The sequence below is a fragment of the Macrobrachium nipponense genome, chromosome 37 (assembly GCF_015104395.2).
Source record: "Macrobrachium nipponense isolate FS-2020 chromosome 37, ASM1510439v2, whole genome shotgun sequence".
NCBI lineage: Eukaryota > Metazoa > Arthropoda > Malacostraca > Decapoda > Palaemonidae > Macrobrachium > Macrobrachium nipponense.
Window position 1 is genome coordinate 35,645,075 of NC_061097.1, and position 21,325 is coordinate 35,666,399.

The 21,325-nt window shown below is 39.6% G+C and overlaps 1 protein-coding gene and 1 long non-coding RNA gene across 2 annotated transcripts; one reads left to right on the forward strand and one right to left on the reverse strand.

Moving 5' to 3' along the window:
* Positions 1–107: 107 nt before the first annotated feature.
* Positions 108–16,309, reverse strand: LOC135209122 (UPF0390 protein zgc136864-like). Its single transcript, XM_064241764.1, has 3 exons — positions 16,096–16,309; positions 1,918–2,051; positions 108–349 (listed from the first exon to the last, which is right to left on the reverse strand). Exons 1-3 carry the CDS (start codon positions 16,187–16,189, stop codon positions 305–307), a joined length of 273 nt encoding a protein of 90 aa, XP_064097834.1. The 5' UTR covers positions 16,190–16,309; the 3' UTR covers positions 108–304.
* A 1,071-nt stretch (positions 16,310–17,380) lies between these two features.
* Positions 17,381–20,600, forward strand: LOC135208960 (uncharacterized). Its single transcript, XR_010313254.1, has 3 exons — positions 17,381–19,190; positions 19,353–19,529; positions 19,847–20,600. It is a non-coding gene; the product is annotated as an uncharacterized LOC135208960 (long non-coding RNA).
* Positions 20,601–21,325: the final 725 nt, after the last annotated feature.

Here is a 21,325-nt window from a genome sequence, read left to right on the forward strand (position 1 = left end):
TTTCACACCCTTGGATTCTATGAATGATCAAAAATGCATATCAGTTACTTTATCAAATGTAAACCTAGTCTTTTTGTCTACTTTAAAGGTATAAAAAAAGTACAATGAACAGAATAACTGGTTTTGTTTTATTTGTAAAACCATTTTCACGCAAAAATAGAGTGGAAGTAATACCCTACTGTAATCAACAATATAATACTGCATAGTGCACTGGTAATTTTGGCACAATTGCCAACCATCCACACTACGTATACTCAATCTAAAATCTAGAATTTGAAGTAATTTTCATCTAATACATCATGTGCTATTTCTTCTTGCTGGAATCACCAGTCTTCTCTTTCTTGAAGAGCTGAAAATAAAGGGAGAACTACAGTTAGTTCTACACTACAATACAGTTACATTAAAAAATTTCATGAAAACTGACTAACAACAATAAATTATTATAGCCCAGCATTTCACTTTCAGAAAAATGCAACATATAGCAATATTTTTGAAAAATATTCCAAATACAAACCACTATAGAATGCAAGGTTTTTTCACATGAATTTTTCCATATTTAAACTGACTTTAGAAAATTTAGACATTTTTTGCCCACAATTTTCATACAGGTAATTAATGACAGTTTCCGAGAATGTTTATAGTAGTATTTACAAACAGGTTACAAATGTCCCATTAAAAAAATGTTACAAATGCGTTACTAGTTTTAAGAAGGAAATATATAATTACCGAACATGTAGTACTTATCAATGTAAACATTGGCAGTCAACTTCCCTGTCATATTTCAAGGTATAATATTGTAAAAACCATTGCTTTATTTGATCCTGTCCAAATAACAACAATGAACTTGTCAACTTACCAAAAACTAAGGGTTAAGAGACCTTAGTGAAATAAACCAGTACTGAACTCCCTTACCCTTTTATTCAGCATGAAAGTTTGAGCTGAGAAGTCTGTACCTCATCAATTATTGTAGAATTGTAATTTCTGTTTGTATTCCACCATTTGGAGTCTTCCCTTGAACCACTTAGTTTAGTATTCTTTCACTTTGTTTTGCACTATCTTTAGTTCTCAGCTGAGCTGTGATTATCTTAGCATGTTTTCATTGGAGTTTAACCTCTTGCATGATGATGAATACTTACACCTTGGCTCACTCATATTTAAAAGCAAAAACATTTTCACACTTTGTTCGCACCTACGCCTGGTCTCAAAGGTACAGTATGTTGAAAAAGTGTGTTTTGTAGCCTATAGCATCCATCCTGGTTAACTGTTGTGAGTTTCTGTATCTTGACTTGTGTAGGCCATGTCTCATCTGAGAAATGCACAGCCTTGCAACGGCCCCCTACCATATCAAGTTCATGTCATCAAATATAAATCTATTAGACTAAAATTCATGTTAGCAATCCCAGACTATATTTCCATGCGACAGTTTCTTCCAAATAATGCAACTTTTATTTGTACATTATACGTACTGATTTTTAAAAATTCTAAACAGAATGAAAAAGACAAAAGAAACCTTTAAGGACTTGAAAGTAATTTTCACACAATGAACTTCAACTCCACCATAAACAATACTGTGAAAAAATTCTTAAAAGCCATAAAAACCTGTACCTTAATATTACAGCCCACAAAGGTAAAGTATGACAGCATTGAACATTAGCATAAACCCTTTTACATAAGAGTTTTTTCCTGTCCTGAGCTTTTTCTCCCCAAGTCCTATCAGGTCTAGATTTTCATGTCACCTTACAATAAAGAAGGCTTCTGTTGATGATATGGGCATGAAACCAAGCTGATAATTACTGAATTCAACAATTTTCCTCACCCTTTCCTTCAATACCTTTTCCAATATTTTCATAGCATCCTATATTAACGCAACAGCATTCAGAATATGACACGTCTGATGTATTATATCAAATTACCAACCTTAAAGCCAGTTGCATCCTTCGAAGCGCGTTCCTTCATCTCTTGCTCGATGCTTGAGTTGATTGCCTTCTGTAACTGCTTCTGCACTATCATGTTTTCGATGGCCTTTGCTTTTTTGGGTGCAATGTATTTCCCTGAAAATAATGAAAAAAAAGTATAAAGTTTAAAAGGTAAACTAAAGTATAGCAGGGATTTACCAATAATATGAAAATTTCTGTACGCTTGTCAATGATACAAACATTCTACAACCCCAAGCAAAGTAAGAATAGCAGAAAATTCTTCAACAATTTGACCGCAATGTTTATGAGTCAGTGAGAAGTCAGTAACATATGAATGGAGAACTAAAATCAATGATGTTAACAGGATAAGAATATGAATAACACAAAAAAAATGGATGAAGCTTTTATACCAGTTAAAGCAAGCTTAATACCATATGGACTGCTGTGAGCTGACATGCTATTGGATGGAAAGATAAGAGACAGTTAGGAGGATAGAAACATGGAAACTTGAAAATCAATTTAAAAAGTAGACAGAAGAGAATAAGACATTTGTTCGAATCTATTCGTACTAAAGGGTAGTTGGATACAAGAGGAGAGCCTTCAAACACTGACGGAAGAAGGGCTGGGAAGGATAGCGCTATACAGGAAGATGATGGAGGCTAAATGGTAGGTGGCAAACAGATTTGAAAAGAATGGAATCAGAATTTCATCACAACACAGGAAAGAAAATAAATATACAAAACATCTAAGTTGTAGAAGAATACTGATAAGATGTGAAATGGGCAGAGCAATTATAGTTAAAAGGAAAATAAATTAATCGTGAAACAATGGGGAAAGCGTTTTGAAAATATGGTATTTTTATTATAAAATAAGGTTTCACACATACTTACCGAACAATTACATAGCTATACGCTTCTTACCTTACGGCAGTCGAAATTCCAAATTTCTCGGCGCTAATTGGCGCTGCTGACGTGTAGGTGATACAACCCCGCCCACTTTCGGGGATCCCCGGTACTACTGAGCTTTGCTTGACAATTCGTTTAGCCGCCCCGTCCATCTGTGGGGAGGAGGGAGGGCTTTAATCATGTAATTGTTCGGTAAGTATGTGTGAAACCTTATTTTATAATAAAAATACCATTTTCACACATGAAACTTACCGAACAATTACATAGCTGAATCCACATTACCCGGCTGGTGGGTATATGGACTTTAAGTGCAAATAAGAAAAAAAAACTCACATTGCAAGAATGTTGTAGTACCTTACCTCGTAAGAGAGCAGCTGCAGGAGAATACTGCCTCTGGTCGGCGCTCTCATCACTTGTAGGGAACGTGGCAGTAGTGGCCAGGATCGTTCCTACTACTAGTGGGTATTCTGCAACCATGGAGGTTCACCGATGGTTGATCAGAATGAAATAATATGCGCCCTTGCCCTGGGCTGTGACCAGATTAAAATAACAATCAAAGACCATCACCTACACATAACCATAAAAAATAATAAACCAAACCCTACCATAAAAACTGGCGGGTACTCCTGGTACCGTGTACCCCCAGGCTTCCCCAAAACTCGACCACCTTCTAATCAAGACGAAGAGATAGTCAAAAGGAAGGGGAATTGGACCAAATCCCCCTATGCTTCCTTTCCCAACACCATGCCCATCACCGACAAAGGTCCTAAACGACAACAATTATCAAACGTTGCTTCCACATCCTTCAGGTAATGGAGAGCAAAAACCGATCTCGACCTCCAGAACGTAGCTTGTAAAATAGATGCTAGCGACGTATTATGTCTAAAAGCCATGGAAGTCGCTACTGCCCTAACCTCGTGGGCTTTAACTTTACACACCTGTAGAGTCTGATCTCTTACTGACGTGTGTGCTTCCTGAATCAGGCTCCTTAAAAAGAACGAAATTGCGTTCTTAGACATAGGACGGCTCGGATCTTTAACCGAACACCACAATCGGTTCGAACTTCCTCTCAAAGCCTTTGTTTTATGAATATAAAATTTCAGTGCTCTCACCGGACACAAAGAACGTTCTTCGTCCTCTTCTCCTACTAATCCTGACAAGCTTCGAATGGAGAAGAAACGAGGCCTTGGTCTCGAAGGATCTTCATTCTTCGCTAAAAAATCCTGAGTATAGGCACACACAGCTTTGTCTTGTGTAAATCCTATCTCTTTACTCATTGCTTGCATCTCGCTGATTCTACCAGCTGAAGCTAAGGCGACTAAGAATAACGTCTTCTTAGTAAGATCCTTCAAAGAAGTCGAATTAAGAGGTTCAAAATTCGCTTTAGAGAGCCAGGACAATACCACGTCTAAATTCCAGTCCACTAAACCTGGTCTCCTGTCCTAGTGGACTCAAAAGATTTAATCAAGTCGCTGATGTCCGAGTTATTAGATATATTTAAGTTTCTATGTTTAAAAACTGATGCCAACATAGATCTGTATCCTTTTATTGTCGAAGTCGATAACTTCCTAACGTCTCTCAGATATATTAGGAAGTTTGCTATCTCTTGTATAGAGGTTTTAGAAGAAGTTGTGTGACTTTCTCTGCACCAATTTCTAAAAACTCCCCATTTTGACTGATAGAGTTTGGCCGAAGAGGCTCTTCTACAGTTAGCAATAGCCTCTGCCGCTCTTCTTGAAAAACCTTTCGCTCTGACCAGGTCCCGGACAGTCTGAATCCTGTCAGAGCGAGATACGACAACCCTTGGTGATTTCTGTCGAAATGGGGCTGTTTGAGTAGCGATGGAATTTGTGGCAGAAGCCTGGGGAAGTCTACTAACATCCTCAGGAGATCCGGGAACCACTCCTTTCTGGGCCAAAAAGGAGCTATTAGAGTCATCGTAACGTTCTGGTGACTCTGGAACTTGTTTAATACCTCTCTGATCATCGCAAATGGTGGAAATGCGTAAACATTCAGACCTGACCAGTCGAGAAGCATTGCATCCGTTTTCCAGGCTAACGGGTCCGGGACCGGAGAACAAAGAATAGAGGAAGCCTGTTGTTCCTGGACGTTGCAAAGAGGTCTATCGTTGGTTGTCCCCACAACCGCCATAGATCCTGACAAACTCTGATATCCAATGTCCACTCCGTCGGAAGAACCTGATGCGCACGACTGAGTTCGTCTGCTAAAACGTTGAGCTTCCCTTGCACGTACCTGGGGAAGAGAGTCACTTTGTGCGCATTCGCCCACAGAAGAAGATGCTCCGTCATTCTGTACAGGGAGAACGAATGTGTCCCTCCCTGTTTTCTTATATATGACAGCGCTGTGGTGTTGTCCGAGAACACCGCAACTTTCTTCCCTTCGACTAGAGGGGTGAAACTTTGAAGCCCAAGAAAAATTGCTTTCAGCTCTTTTATGTTGATATGAAGACCTCTCTCTTGTTCCGTCCAGATACCTGATGTCTTCTCTTTCCCCAACAGGGCTCCCCATCCTGAGTCCGATGCGTCGGCATAAAATTCTAGCTCTGGATTCGTTCTTTCGAGGGACAAACCCTCCTGAGCTCTTTCCTCCGACAACCACCAACGAAGATCTTTCTTGATTTCCTCGGAGATCGGAATAACAGTCGAATCCGGTTGAATTTTCCGGTCCCAATTGGCCTTTAGGTAGAATTGTAGCGTCCTCATGTGAAGACGACCAAGTGTAACAAAAGTCTCCACCGAAGCGAGAGTCCCTAACAGGCTCATCCACTCCAGAGCCGTGCAGGACGAGCGGTTTAAACAGCTTCCGTACCGTCGCAAGGAGGGAGACTATTCTCCTTGGGGAGAGAAAAACCCGAAAAACTTGTGAGTCCAGAATCATCCCCAAATATGGAATCCTCTGACTCGGTACTAACTGTGACTTCTCTAAATTCATTACTAATCCCAGTTGCTGTGTTAATATTAGTGTCCGATTTAAATCCCTCACACACTGGAGACTGGAGTCGGACCTTAGAAGCCAGTCGTCCAGATAAAAAGCAATATTGATTCCCATCAAATGTAACCATCGACTTACCGGGGCCAGGACTCGAGTAAATACTTGTGGGGCTGTCGAAAGTCCAAAACAGAGCGCTCTGAACTGATAAACTCTGCCGTCGAAAACGAACCGTAGATATTTCCTGGAGCTCCGATGAATAGGTATCAAATGGATTGCATCTTTCATGTCCAGCGATACCATCCAGTCTCCTGGTCGAAGAGCTGACATAACCGACCGGTTGGTTTCCATACGAAACTTCGTCTTCAGAACAAAGATATTGAGAGCACTCACATCCAGGACCGGCCTCCAGCCCCCCGATGACTTGGGGACAACGAAACAGCCTGTTGTAAAAGCCCGGTGAGATGTCTTCCACTATTTCTATGGCCTTCTTGGTAATCAGGGCTTCTACTTCCTTGGCAAGAGCCAAAGCTCTTTCTGATCCCTGCGAGTATGCTGTCAAGGCGATGGGAATACTCGACAGTGGTGGATCTTGCACAAACGGGATCACATAACCTTCTCTTAATACTGTGATCACCCACTGTTCCGCCCCTCTTCGACTCCATTCCCGCCAAAACAGGCGGAGTCTTGCTCCTACATGTGTGTGAGGGTAAAAATTCCTACTTGTCCGACTGTCTCGAGGGTGGTTTCTTACTGGTTGTGGCCTGTGGACGCAAATTAGTCCTTGGTCTGGGTTGCCATCTAGACTTTCCTCCGCAAAAAGGTTGCTTCTGAAGAGGTGACCCTTTAGCTCCTGTAGGTGGTGTCTCCTTGGGACATCGTGTCGACGAACGAGTCAATAAGTCGTTGGTAGACTTTTTCTCTAGATCTGCTAGAACTTGCTGAATAACCTGTTCAGGGAATAAATGCGACTTACATAAAGGCGCAAACATGAGAGCAGACTTCTGGTTAGAAGTTACTCCCTTGGAGGTGAAAGAGCACCAAAGTTCTCTCTTTTAAGGACGCCCAGAGTAAAAAGAGATGCAAGCTCCCCTGAGCCATCCCTGACTGCTTTGTCGGCACACGATAATACATCAAGCCAGTCTGTCGCCAAGCTATCTTCCAGAGACTGACAATCCTCTATTTTCCTTGCTAATGCAGCAATAGTCCAGTCTAAGAAGCTGAAAACTTCTATTACCTTAAATAGGTTCTTAATCAGGTGGTCGAAATCAGGCGAAGAAAATAAAATTTTTGCCGACGAAAACGCTGTCCTTCTGTTAGCATCCACCAGACCTGAGAAATCTCCTTGGGCGGAGGCAGCGACTCCCAAAGAGGGTAATTCTCCGGTAGCATAAAATTTATATGTCTTCTGTAACTTGGACGGTGGGACAGCGAAGGCGGCTTTACCAGACTCCCTCTTCTTCTCCAGCCACTTCTCTGCTTCTTTGAAGACTCTTTTCGCCGACTGCGAAAGCACCAGTTTAGGTAGACTCGCCGAAAGTACTTTCCTATCCTTAACAAAGGTAGAAGGAGGCGAAGATAGAGGAGCTGGCTCGAATTCCGTATAAGAAGCCAGCAAAAACTTCATTAAGTTGGAGTAAGCAGAAGCCGCTTTCGACTCTTGTTCCGACTGATCCTCCCCATCCGACATTGTCGACTGCTTGGCTTCTTCATCCGTATAAGACTTAACTTTCTTCAACGACTTAACTAAGTCCTGAAGCTGTCTCAACGGTTCCAAAAAAGCTTCTTCTTTGTTGTTCGCATCATCTCCCGATGGTGTGGGCGAAGGAGACAACTTCCTTGATGAAAACTTGCGAGTCGAACTCTCTCTCTCGTTAGCTGGCGAACGAGTCGAAACTTTCCTTGTTTCAGTCGGCGAGACAAAACCATGCGAGTCCGACACTGATACCTCGCGAGATCGTTTGCGAACAGCACCCGAACCTCTACTAGGCGAAAGATACACAGGGTTCTCCCAAAAGCTACACGAGGGTTGAGGACTCTTTTCCCTCCCTCTCTTCACAGGTGATGACGAATTATCCAATGGCACTGCGCGCCTTTTCAACGGGCGTGACACTTCACTCCACTTCTTTCGCCTGGTATCAGGCGAACACACCTCCGAGTCCGACGACAAACCTACACCAGACACATCTACACCTTTCCAGTGGTGTCTCTTTACAGAAATCGAGTCGAAATTCACGACTGAGTCGACGGCCGCCCGTGGGCAAACCCCTCCAGTCTCCCTTCGACTCACGGTATGTCTTCTCCCAGGTGCTGGGGAGCGGGACAGTGACCTCGGTCTAGAAGACGTGGAGGGACGGACAGCCGCCTCCTCGGATACGACACTTGCACTTTTCACTTCACCAGACTTAATCACAAATTCACGAAAAGATGTACCTAAATCCATGACAGATTTAGCAAACAGCTCAAATTTCCTATCCATCTTATTTTCTAATTGGGCAATGGTGTCGGAATCAGAAGCATGGGGAACCTGAGCCAGAGTAAGGTGTACTGAAGTAGGAGGACTATCAATAGGAGAGACGTTTGACAAAATAGGAGAAGACAAAGCGGGCTTCTTTGCCTCTGACGGCAAAGGAGTTGACTCTAATCTAGCCCTACTATCAGCCCTAATGGCTGCCTTTCTTTTCCTATCTTTTTCCATCTTATCAAGATGAGACAAAAAACTCTTCCATCCTTGATCATCTAGATCCTCACATTCATTACATGTACGCTCTTTAGTACACTCTTGCCCCCTACATTTCACGCACTTCGAGTGTGGGTCATAACATAACTTGGCTAATCTAGTTTTGCAGCCTTCGCTGCAAAACCTAACAGATGAACCTGAATCTGACATAACTCACACTAAACAGATGAATAAAGAAAGCAGCTAAGCCGTCAAACACAAAAAACAACCAAGAAAATTGTACTTCACCAAATCGGGTGTCAAACAAAAATGGCGAACAGTTGACTGCAGCAAAATACACAGGTGTTTCACCGTGGGCGGCAGAAAACGAATTGTCAAGCAAAGCTCAGTAGTACCAGGGATCCCCGAAAGTGGGCGGGGTTGTATCACCTACACGTCAGCAGCGCCAATTAGCGCCGAGAAATTTGGAATTTCCACTGCCGTAAGGTAAGAAGCGTATAGCTATGTAATTGTTCGGTAAGTTTCATGTGTGAAACTACGGAATGAAGAAGAATGCATACTGGAGAATGTTGACATGAGAAGGATGACAGATAGACCATTTAATAATGTGACATCCAAAGAAGTTTTGTGAACCTAGAAAAGATAAAAACAGAAAACCCTTGGAACTGGACCATCAGAAATAAGATGGAGAAGTAGTCAATGATGAGCTGACCAGAATAAGAGAGCTGACTAAGGAGGAGATGAAGCCAGAACTATAACAGAGAAAGTGAGGAAAAAAGAAAAGGAATAACAATATATAGTGGAAAACTGGATGCCCTACAGGGTGAATAATACATAATCGAAGAATAAGATTCCTAGAGTATGAAATGAAAATAATGCAAAAGTACTTTAATACCTGGGTGAAGGTCATGGCATCAAAGTGGCTACTGCTTAGGCATAAGGTAATTAATCATACAAGGTAATTAATCATACACAATGCATTGGCCAATTCTAAACTCTGGACACTGGTTTGGGCATGTTAACAAAAAATGTTGGATGATCAGTATAAAGGCCCCAAAAATTATGGTGAAAGGGCAAAGATGAAGACCTGAACTAGATAGGAATTCAGACAGGTTATAAAACAGAAGAAAGTGAAGAGAGCTCACTTCAAGTCTATCCCCATACTGGAATAAGCTATGGTAAAGACTGATTACGTTAACCCATTTCCAAAGGTTGCATTCTTGATTACAACAGTGGTCCACATAGAATAGAACACACCTATGCTATATAGGAAATGCAGGTAGTCAATGGTGACACTTAATAAAAATGTTATTTGTGAACATTCAAACACAAGTGGTCCAGGACAATTAGACTATTAAGACCCACAGATTCAACTTTATCATCATCATATGGCACAGGAAAATAATTCCATGCATAAGGTTATATTGCAGAATAATGCAGATACTGGGCTAAGGACATAGCCTACTAGCTTCATAAAAAAAGTTGACAGTGCTGAATAAATGCGCACATGTTTTTCTGCTGTACATAAGTTGCTTAGGCTAAGTTGGGGCTATACTGAAACCTGTTCAGGCTAATGTATGATATTGGGTTAGGCTACGTTTGGGGAATCAAAGGGAGGCACCCTAACCAACTTTTATTCTATGCAATTTGTCATTTGTAGTTATTTTTAATGAGTGGCAGGCATGTCCCGTGGGTAAAGAAACACCCCCGGGCATAAATGCTTCAAAACAGCTAAATTTTGAGAAATTTTGGTCTGTGACCATTGGAAAAAGTGTGTGAAACTCTTCTGTGCCTTGTCGAGTAGCCTAGGGTAAACAGCCGCAGAAGATCCATCGTCATCGCGTGGCTCGGCCCTATTCACTCAATATTTAATTGGTGAAACAAGAATACAATTACATCTTTAAGCATACCATTCAAAAGATTGAAGTTTCGTCAACATAATGTGATATATGAAAGCCCCATACAAACTAAAATAAGCATGTGAGCTCTTCGTAAAATATGTTTTCAAGGCAGTTTTGAAATCCAATATGGCGGCAGTCGCGTGACTGGCCGTTCTAACCACAGACAATCAACCATCTTTCCCAGCCTTCCCAGCACTCATTTGAACGATGTTAGTGTATACGTATTATATGTAACGTTTATTGATCTTACTCAATATTGCAGTTGTAATCAGCACAATAAAACAACATTTTGTTGCCTATATTAGTGAAAGTATGAAACTTTTTATTCCCGGGGTTATGGTTTGAACTGAATTCATTTTTACCTTGTAATCGGTGGTTTTATCCTTACTGCCATCACAACTGAAACTCCACAGTGCTTATTTGATTGTTATTATACATGTTTTGGTCTTAATTCACTCCAAATTGCACTTGAACTACATTGCTGTTCCTGGTTCCTAAGCTCTTACTCCTGTTCCTGGTTCCTAAGCTCTTACTCCACAAACACAGTTATGGGCAGCACACGAGTACGTGGTGTATGAGGTGCAAAGCTTTATTCCCTTAATTGTTTACTTTACTCATTATTTAGTTTAACTTTACTGTGTTACTTCAAAATGTTTATTTAATTCATGTCTATTATCCCTTTTTTGCATCCAAATTAACCCCGAAAAATTACAAATATTTCTGATGTACTTACGAGCAGACAACGCTACGGAAAAAGGACTCATCTTTGCCAATCTAGTGAAGCTTCACACATATGCCGATGCATTTACAAACTGTTTCCATTAATTCTAGTAGTCATAGTAATGCAGTAATGATAAAATTGCTGTAATATGTATATAAACTACAAATAGGTATGCTAATTTCACTTATTTCCCCGGTTTTGTGTAAGTCTTATACCCAGTTTGGAGGGTAAACACATACCAATTGACAACACTGATAAACAATTGAAGAGCGCAAAGAATGCCGTTGTTCCCTTGGATAAGTAGTGGTTGGAAGTCGTGTTTACGATTGTTGTGATGAAAGTGCCCCAGCATCTATGGGTACAAGTGGTGTGTGGATTTAGCACAGGAAATGGGAAGTTTGTTGACACAAGCGACTCCGCAAACATCGAGATGGTGTCAATCTTCTAAACATTTTTAATTGTAAGTAAAAATTTCGAAAGCGTCATGGGGGTAGTGTGCACTGCGTTGGCCACACTTTTCATTACCCTCTGCATAATTCTTAAATATGGCCTTAATTTCTAACTTTGGAGAAAATACTTACTTCGAAAGGAAAGTAGAGGTCTTGAGCTCCTGCTACCGCCACCAACAACTCATGACTGATGACCATCTGTGGTGTCAGGACGTGTTAAAGTACTTTTTCGGAGGGTGGCCCAAAACGCAGTAGTCAGTGAGTTTGCCAGTCCATCGGTTGTTTACTATCCTAGGGGGAAACATCACAACAGGCCAACCCTCATCACGGTAGACGGGTCTTATTCACTCGATATTTAATTGGTGAAACATGAATACAATTGCAACTCTAAGCATACCATTTAAAAGACTGAAGTTTCGTCAACATATTGTGATATATGAAAGCCCCATACGAACTAAAATAAGCATGTGAGCTCTTCGTAAAATATGTTTTCAAGGCAGTTTTGAAATCCAATATGGCGGCTACGTTTTTCATGGACGGTTCTCATCAGTGACGGCCACCATCTTTCCCCAGCCTTCCCAGCACTCATTTGAACAATGTTAGCGTATGTATGTAACGTTTATTGATCTTACTCAAGATTGCAGTTGTAATCAGCACAATAAAACAACATTTTGTTGCCTATATTAGTGAAGTAGAAACTTGTTATTCCCGGGGTTGGTTGGAACTCATTCTTACCTTGTAACGGCGGTTTTTATCCTTACTGCCATCACAACTGAAACTCCACAGTGCTTATTTGATTGTTATTATACACATTTTGGTCTCAGTTCACTCCACATTGCACTTTAAACCCGTTGCTGTTCCTGGTTTCTAAGCGCGCGCGCCATAAACACAATTACAAACAGCAGACGACGACAGACGACGAAACTGCAAAGTTTTATTCCCTAAACTGTTTACTTTACTCGTTATTTAGTTTAAATTTACATTGTTATTTAAAAATTTTGATTTAATTCATGTATATTATCCTTTTTTGCAACCAAATTACCCCGAAAAATACAGATATTTCTAACGTAGATAAAATCAAATGTTTCTAACGTTTTCGTACATCTGGCTGCCGAAAACCATAGAGGAACGAATACGGAAAAGTGCATAGAGGAACGACTACGTTTTTTTTTTTTTTTTTTTTTTTGCTTTTTTGTTTTGCTAGCACTTTTTCATTGATTTCATCTTTTATTAGTATTTTGAATCTTAAATTTCTAATCGTATGCCAGAAATAAATGTAACCTTTAATGTTTGCATGCTTTAATGTTTGCATGCTAAGAATGGCAAAATCATCGTTGCCACATTAGTGGAGGCTTCACACATACGCCGTTCCATTATTATAAACTGTTTCCATGAATTCTAGTTGTCATAGTAATGCAATAATGATAAAATTGCTTTATATTTATGTATATATACTTCCAATACATAGCCTAATTTCACCAATTTCAACGTTTTGTTTATATCTTATACCCAGTTTGGAGGGTCAATGTTCGTTACTAAAGAATCTGTAACCTCCTTAAGTCGTTCAGTTGACATAGTAAACCTGAGCCAATAATTTTCCACTCGCTGAAAATGACGATTATCCGGGTGAGGGGCAAGTGGGCCCATCCCTTTGCCCTACGTGATGTACCCATGTTCGTTATTACTAACTAATATAATATTTATTACCTGCAATATAAACTGTTGTGCATGAAAATTTTTTTAATATTTTTAAACTAAAATTAGAGCATACATAAACCACACAAATTGTCATAAAAATGAAACATAAATCAAGTGGCTATTATTGTTTAAACATGTCTTCGTGATGAAAATTAGCGCACGCACGGATTCCTTCCCAACCTCTCTCCAAAATATTTACCCAACACAAAACCAGCATTCACAAAGGGTCCCCCAACCATGTAGGGTATATAGGAGGTTAATAATTAACAATAAACAACACAACCTCATTCATCAGCAACACTATACGCTATAAGGAGACATGTCTGCCAAATTTTCAAAACAACTTTACACTTGTGTGACAGACCTTTGAATGGTTTTCGAGACAAACCCTGAGGCTATAATTATTGGATTATAGGGATTTTCATTTCCAGGTATTTTAATGTCCCTTCCTATTCCGTCCTCCCTCTCTCTCTCTCTCTCTCTCTCTCTCTCTCTCTCTCTCTCTCTCTCTCTCTCTCTCTCTCTCTCATTTTTTAAATTTTACATACCTATGTCCTGCTTAACTATTTTGCGAGCACTAGTAGATGCACCTACATTCATCATTACGACTGAATTAAAAACTTGAAAGTATTTAATTAATGCTATACAAGTATGAAATATATTTTCTTGTTCATTTTTCGAATTACGATAAAAGAAACAGAGAGAGAAGAGAGAGAGAGAGAGAGAGAGAGAGAGAGAGAGAGAGAGAGAGAGAGAGAGAGAGAGAGAGAGAGAGAGAGAGAGTTGAGTGGATCAGTGTATAAATATATCGGTCAATGGGCAGGTAACAACCGAGTAAATCGTTAGATATATCCACCAATGTAAACTACTATTATTAGATAGATAGATGGAAAAATCATAGAAAATAAGTTTAAACTGCAACAACTTTCAGAGAGAGAGAAGGGAAGGTGAAGGAAGGAAGAAGGACAGGGGTGGCGGTGGAGGTGGGGGGAGAGGGTAGGTGGAGCTGTTTACTGGTGTGTCCAATCCATTTCTGGATAATGGAGTTTTGGTCTATTAGTACAAGGACAAGTGTAGTTATTCTTTACGATTAGTGATTCACGATACCCTTATAAATTACGGCACTGGGGGTAATGCACTAAAGAAAAATCTCGTTCTGTTACGAGTGTTCGTTACAGAAATAGGTATTGCCCAAAAACGTGCTTGCACTGTCTCTGAAACCCATAGTAGACATGCTGCTTAGTTGTCAATCAAGTTTTTATAACCAAGTATTTTTTACAAGCTAGCTATTGAATAAATTTGTATTTTTCTCAGTCAAAACATATGCCCCTCAATGCTAACTTTTCCTCTTTTAAACGACTTTCTGGTCTTGCAAATTCGGCCCCATAATTTCTTATGGTGCGAAAACAGACAGAGGCCCATGGACCGAAAACGATTGCGTCACACTACGGCGATAATCCAGCAGTAAAACATCTTCATATATCCAAAAAGTAAATAATAAAGATATATAAGCGCATTACGATTATAACAATTACATGTATAGCTGATAACAATCTGCATGAATAACTGGTAAACTGTTCTGCAATGACAGTTGAGTATAGCAATTATTTACAATAGGTACGAAAGTCAAGATGTCGTGACGTCATAATACAGAACTTGAAAGAACGTTCTAATTCAGAAAAATAATTACTTAAATTTGAGTCAGAGTCGAGTTACTTTTTCAATAACGAATATTTTCAAATTAATCATCATAAATATGGAAAATATTGATGTTTTACTACTTATTTAAAAATTAGCCAAGAGCACGCTTCTCGTCATCTTCTACCCAAACAGCTGTTTACGCCTGGCTTGTTGTTGATGAGAAATCGTGTTTCGATTGTTGTGATAAAAGTGCTCCAGCGTCTGTGGGTACAAGTGGTGTGCGGATTTATCACAGGAAATGGTTAGTTTATTGACACAAGCTACTCCGTAAACATCGAGATGGCGTCAATCTTCTAAATACCTCGAGTTGTAAGTAAAAATGTTGAACGCGTTTTGGTGAGATTTGCACTACGTTTGAGACCGTTTTCAGTACCCTCTGTTTAAATCTTAAAATTTGGCCTTAATTTCTAACTTTGGAGAAAATACTTACTTCGAAAGGAGAGTAGAGGTCTTTAGCTCCGTTTCTCACCAACAACAAGTCGCGACTGATGCCCATCTCGGGTGTCAGGACGCGTTATAATGTACTTTTTCTGAGGGTGGCTTGCATTGATGGTAGGTGGCCTGCTTGGCCTGCTGTGATGTTCTACCCTATATGGAATTGGTCTACAACCTTGCTATTCTTAGCAGCCTAGTCTTAAGGACTCAGGCAAAATATGAACAGCCCTTTTTCTGAGCTACCTGAGCTGTACCTTGGAGCGGATGCAGAGTGGGGAGACAGGATGGTGTGAAAAATCACAACTTTTCTATAATGCTGTGTCCTGACCTAACAAAACCTCGGGTACATTTCTAACCTAACTTGGGCGCTAGCCTATGCCCTGACCTGGCTGGAGGAGGGGAGGGGAGGGGGGCCATTCATCCCACCTGGACCCTCCAAATAACACTGAATATCGCTGCCTCCCTACTCTGCATTGGTACCCGATAACCTTTACCGATAAGAGTTACTAGGTACTAGGTATACTAGGTAGGCTAGGTACCTAGTCTACTGCCTCTTACCTAATGTCCTAACCTAAGAACCTAGGTAAAACTCGGGCAATCAAGCATTAGAAAGAACTGCAAACATAAGCTTAATCGGTTCAAATGAAACTAACCATTCCCCGTAATATGGGTTAATTTAATCGCACTGAAATAATGAAGAAAAAAATCCACATCAAGCACGCATTTGGTCCTAATCTTACCTCCCCTCTTGGCTTTGAAAGATTTCTGTCTCTGTCCTTTCTTAACAGACGCAGGCTTTGCAGGGCCCTTGCTTTTGAAGTTTCCTTGGGGCATGGTTTAATTGGTGGTGGTGGTTCCTATATATGGTAATTGGTCTACGGATATTAAATCTCTTCGACAATTGCGTCACGTTCTCGACCGATGTTCACATATAAACATTGGCCATGCTGAGCAGGTTGCGTTCATTACTATTGTCCTTTTACATGTAAGAGTAATGTGCGCATATTTTCGGAAAATAGTCAATATTTCAGGAATAAAAACGTATTTGACATAGATTTATGTACATGTAAATAACATTAAATGACCTCATATTTGTCTTATATCTCATAGCCCTGGAGTGTAAATATTTAGTAGTATTTATTAAGCATGAAACGTATCCAACGTACAAAGATAATTTTAGAGGCGCAATATATGTATCGGCACTCCCCATATTTTCATGACCTTTAGTGCTCTGTGGTAATTTTGCAAGTCGTTCTTTCTGTATAAGTCATCTTATATTTAACATGAAATGGACACTCCATGTAATCTAGGCAAGATAAAACAAAAGTTGATGACTCATCAACACCGAGCATTTATTCAAGAATTGCTGTAGACAGAAACATACTGAAACGTAGGCCTAGCAACATTGCTATATTGGTGTGTGATCAAGTATTAAAACACCCTTGGCTGCGTTCACACCTAGCGAATTGGCTCTATTTAATTCATGAAGAATCAACACGATTCGTGATTCGTCTTGATTTTTGTGTGAAATAAGCCTTTGACATGATGTTATTATAATTATTTAATGTTTATGTTTTGTAATTTCGAACTGTCCATAGTCATTCTGATTTTTTTTCCAGCTCCGAGTGGTACTACGGATCGCCACTGGGGCCTCTCAATGGACGAGTCAAATGAGTCCAAACTAATATGCCTTATAGTCAACAAGCGATAATAAGTCGGTGCCTTACGTATCATCTGTTGTCGTTCTGAAAAATTAACATTCAAATTCCTATTTTATTTAGATCAGTGCCATTTTTATCAACTGTTTTCGTCTGAAAGATGAACAATCAAACCCTATTTTATTGCGGGGAAGAGGTCTTTGAAAGCAAAAATAGAAGAACGGAAGACTTGCTTAATAATGGATCCTGTCTTATGTTCGTTCACGCAGACATTTGGCGTCACTATCTAGTTCCTCGTTGGACGAGTCGATTACATGTTCGACTACCGATCTCAAGTGGTCCGGGTTCGGTTCCCCGTTTTGCCAACGCGAAATCAGAGGAATTTATTTCTGGTGATAGATATTACTTTCTCGATATGGTTCGGATCCCACAATAAGCTGTTGGTTCCGTTGCTAAGTTACCAACTGGTTTCTAGCCACGTAAAAAAAAATATCTAATCCTTCGGGCCAGCCCTTTATAGGAGAGCTGTTAATCAGCTCCTTGGTGGTCTGGTTAAACTAAGATATACTTTGGCGTCATCATCTGTTGCTGTAAGGTGCAGAATGGTAGTTAATATTCATTTTGTCAGGTTCGTATTTGTTGGTGAAGCTTCTGTGTCGTCTAGAGAGATCCCATTTCCGAAGCTGATCTTGTATCATTGTAAGTTATAGGTACGTTGCTGGATACATACAGGAATTCCAGCCTTTTTTCCTAAGTCTCGGAATTAATCTCATTATTATTTTGGGCCTGTGATTCATAGCAGAATTTTTGGGAATTTTTGCTCTGGACCGTTTCAGTTCCAGATCACTGTAATGCCATGATCGTCAACCAGGTAGGATTCCTTTCAGAATTGAAAAATGTGCAAGATTGCAAGTTTCGATAAGTATAGCGTAGATGGTAATGCATTAAAAGAATTTAGAATTTCTTATAGTAATGAAAATGAAACTTGAGATTGGTCACCCGTGTATAACAAATGGACCCGGGACATACGTACTTTATACCTCGAGTGACTTGTTCGTCCGTTATTATTCCCGCAGCCTGGATCATTGAGATACAAAGCTCGAGATACCGACTGTAACCCCTCCTGGTATTTAGGAGGCAAGCGGGACAACTCGTACCTCGACCAACTTGTACCCTACCAACTCGTACTTTCACCAACTCGTACTTTTGCCAGCATGTTAAAATTCAAAGTTACTATCATACTGTTATGCCGGTAGACTATGCAAAGGTACGACATGGTTAAGGTACGGGTTGGTCAAGGTACAAGATGACAACTTGTACCTCGACCAACTCGTACCCTACCAACTCGTACTTTCACCAACTCGTACTTTTGCCAACTCGTACCTTTACATATATATGAATAAAGATTGATTACAATATTTTCAAGGAATATTTTGTGCATTTAATAAAAAAAATAAGTATTTTCAATAATTAAAAATTGGATTATATATTTTATATATATATATATATATTTATTATAAAAATAACTTAATTAGTGGTTCATTACTGGTGTTTTTGTAATAATTAACACGTGTATAACAGTAACGATTGTTTGGGGTTAATTACCTATTTTGATCTTTTATGTAAAAACAATGAAGACCTATTACTAAGCGGCAAGCACGTTTCAAGAGCTCTTGAATAATTCTTGTACAAGCAACATATACCATCTACAAAGGTCTAAGGGCTGTGTAAACCAAGCTAAGAGAAGGGATATATATACAGAACGAATCAAAAATGTTCATATTTCGAAAACATGGTTCGTCCTCGGTGTATAGAATGTAAAAAGACAGTAACTGCACGACAAGAAGCTCTACACTGTGACACCTGTAATGGTTGGCAGGATCGTCACTGTGACACTGGTAAGTCTTTGTGTATATAATTACTAAAAGATGCCCGCGAAATCGCGGCATGCAAACATTTTGCCAAGTCCGACAGAAAGATTATGATGAAATTAGTAAGGTTTTGTCCAGTACTTTCAAAATGTTTTAAAAGCCATCAACTATATTTTAGGTGTGTCTAAGGAGCCGTTTACGCAGCTACTGACCATTCATGCCTTTATCACTGCCAACAACAGCACCAAGATGGTCCCTCTTGTGTTCGTCATGATGTCGAGACGACGAAAGATTGACTATATTCCAGTAAGTGCATTTTTACTATTGTGATTTAGTAGGATATTGAGTGACAAGTGAAGGTAACTTCAAATTCAATTTCTGATATATTCAACATGAAGATAAGATACGTGCTTAAGTTGAATTCAAAAAAATAATAACTGTTGAACTCATAGGATATTTTTGTTTCAGGTGTTTCAGGCTGTTAAGGACCTTCTTCCACAGACCAGTGTGTGTGGCTTTGTTGCGGACTTTGAACCAGCAGTGTGGCAGGCTCTCCGCCAGGTCTTCCCAGCAAAGATGATCAATGGGTGTCTGTTCCACTACACCCAAGCTGTCTTCAGACACGTCCAGGAGTTTGGACTATAGGTAAGACATAAGCAAAATTTATAATTAGCATTTTGCAGCTACTTGTTAAGGTGCCAATTTACCAGATGTGCTCTAGACAGAAGGTCGAGAGTACCAAACATTATATGAATATCACAGGACAAAAATATATTTAAAATAAAACATGAACTTACGAACAAACAAACATATAGAAAGATAAGAAAAAGAAAAAAAACAATAACAGGTTTGTAAAAACACAGTTTCATCTCTAGTTGATTTTGATATACGTATAACATTTATTTTTTTTATGCTTATGTATTTATTTAAACGATGCATAATTAATTTCCTTTTCATTTTAGCCTGCCTACCGTCAGCAGGACGTCGTCTTTAAATTCACAAGAAAACTGATGGCTCTTCCGTTCTTACCAGGGGAACATATCCGCCCAGCGTTCAATAAGTTAAAGGAACAGACCAGCACTCCAAGGGAACCACTCGTGCAGTACATCAACGACACGTGGATTACTAGTACAGTTTGGCCAGTGGAGTCGTGGACAGTATATGCAGCCAACCAGGACGAACAACGACGTGGAAGGCTGGCATCGACGTATCGACAAGAAAGTGGGTGACGAGAAACAGCCATTCTATCTTCTCATACCAAAACTACACGCAGAGGCCTCCCTCCTGCCAGTACAGATGAAGATGGTCTCTGAGGCCAAGCTTACCAGACACCAGAGGTCTTCAACAAAATGCATTCAGGCAAAGTTTTTCGATCTGTGGGACCAGTACAGCCGTAAGACCGTCACACCCAGCAACCTTTTATGTAGTTGTGGCCAGTTAAATGGAGCATCTCCTGAACTTTAAAGACACTTTTGTCAACTGACTTTGTGGTATATTTGATATATTAACATTTTGATATATATGTGTGTGTATTAATTATTATGTTAAAGATGTTAATGTTGCAATAAAGACTAAAAACCTTACGCTTTCTTTATAATTAATTTCCAATTGGTGGGTTGTGCCCAACATGTTAAAATTCGAAGTTACTATTATACTGTTATGCCGGTAGACTATGTAAAGGTACGAGTTGGCAAAGGTACGAGTTGGTAGGGTACGAGTTGGTCAAGGTACGAGATGACAGATTCTTTAGGAGCAGACTTGTAAACTGTGAAACTGACCGTCTGCCGAAAATATATGGGTGGTTTACTTAACAAGCACCACTAATTGTTTGTTAGATTTTGGGTCTAGATCCAATATATGAAATCATGGATACATTTTTGTATTATGAGTTTTATGAATGAATATTGTTATTACTATAGTAGAATTTTTTTTCGGCTGGTGTAAAACTCGTCAGATATAATACACCTGGCTGAGGAAGGCCACAGAGGATCTCTGTTTTTTAAACAATCTCTCCACACCAAGTTATTTCGAAATTCTCTCAAGAAGATTATGAATAAATATAAGAGCAAACTAGACCAAAGAAATAATTACCTAGCATTAATGTAAAGAAAACAAGAGAAATGAAAAATTAGTGCGATTGTGAATTTGTTCCATCGTTAATGTTTAATGAGTAAGTTTGTAGCGAATTGTTAGGGTTTAGTGAGTAAGGGTTTAGTGAATGTTTATGAGTAAGTGTTTGATGAATGTTTAGGGTTTAGTGACTGTTTAATGTGTCAGTATTCAGTGAATGTTTACTGAGTCTTTAGGGTTTAGTGAATGTTTTTGAATGTTATTGAATGTTTATTGTGTAAGTATCCAGTGAATGTTTTGTCTTTAGGGTTTTAGTGAATGTTTTGTTAATGTCAAGTGAGCGTTTAAGGAATGTCCTATGAATGGTAGTG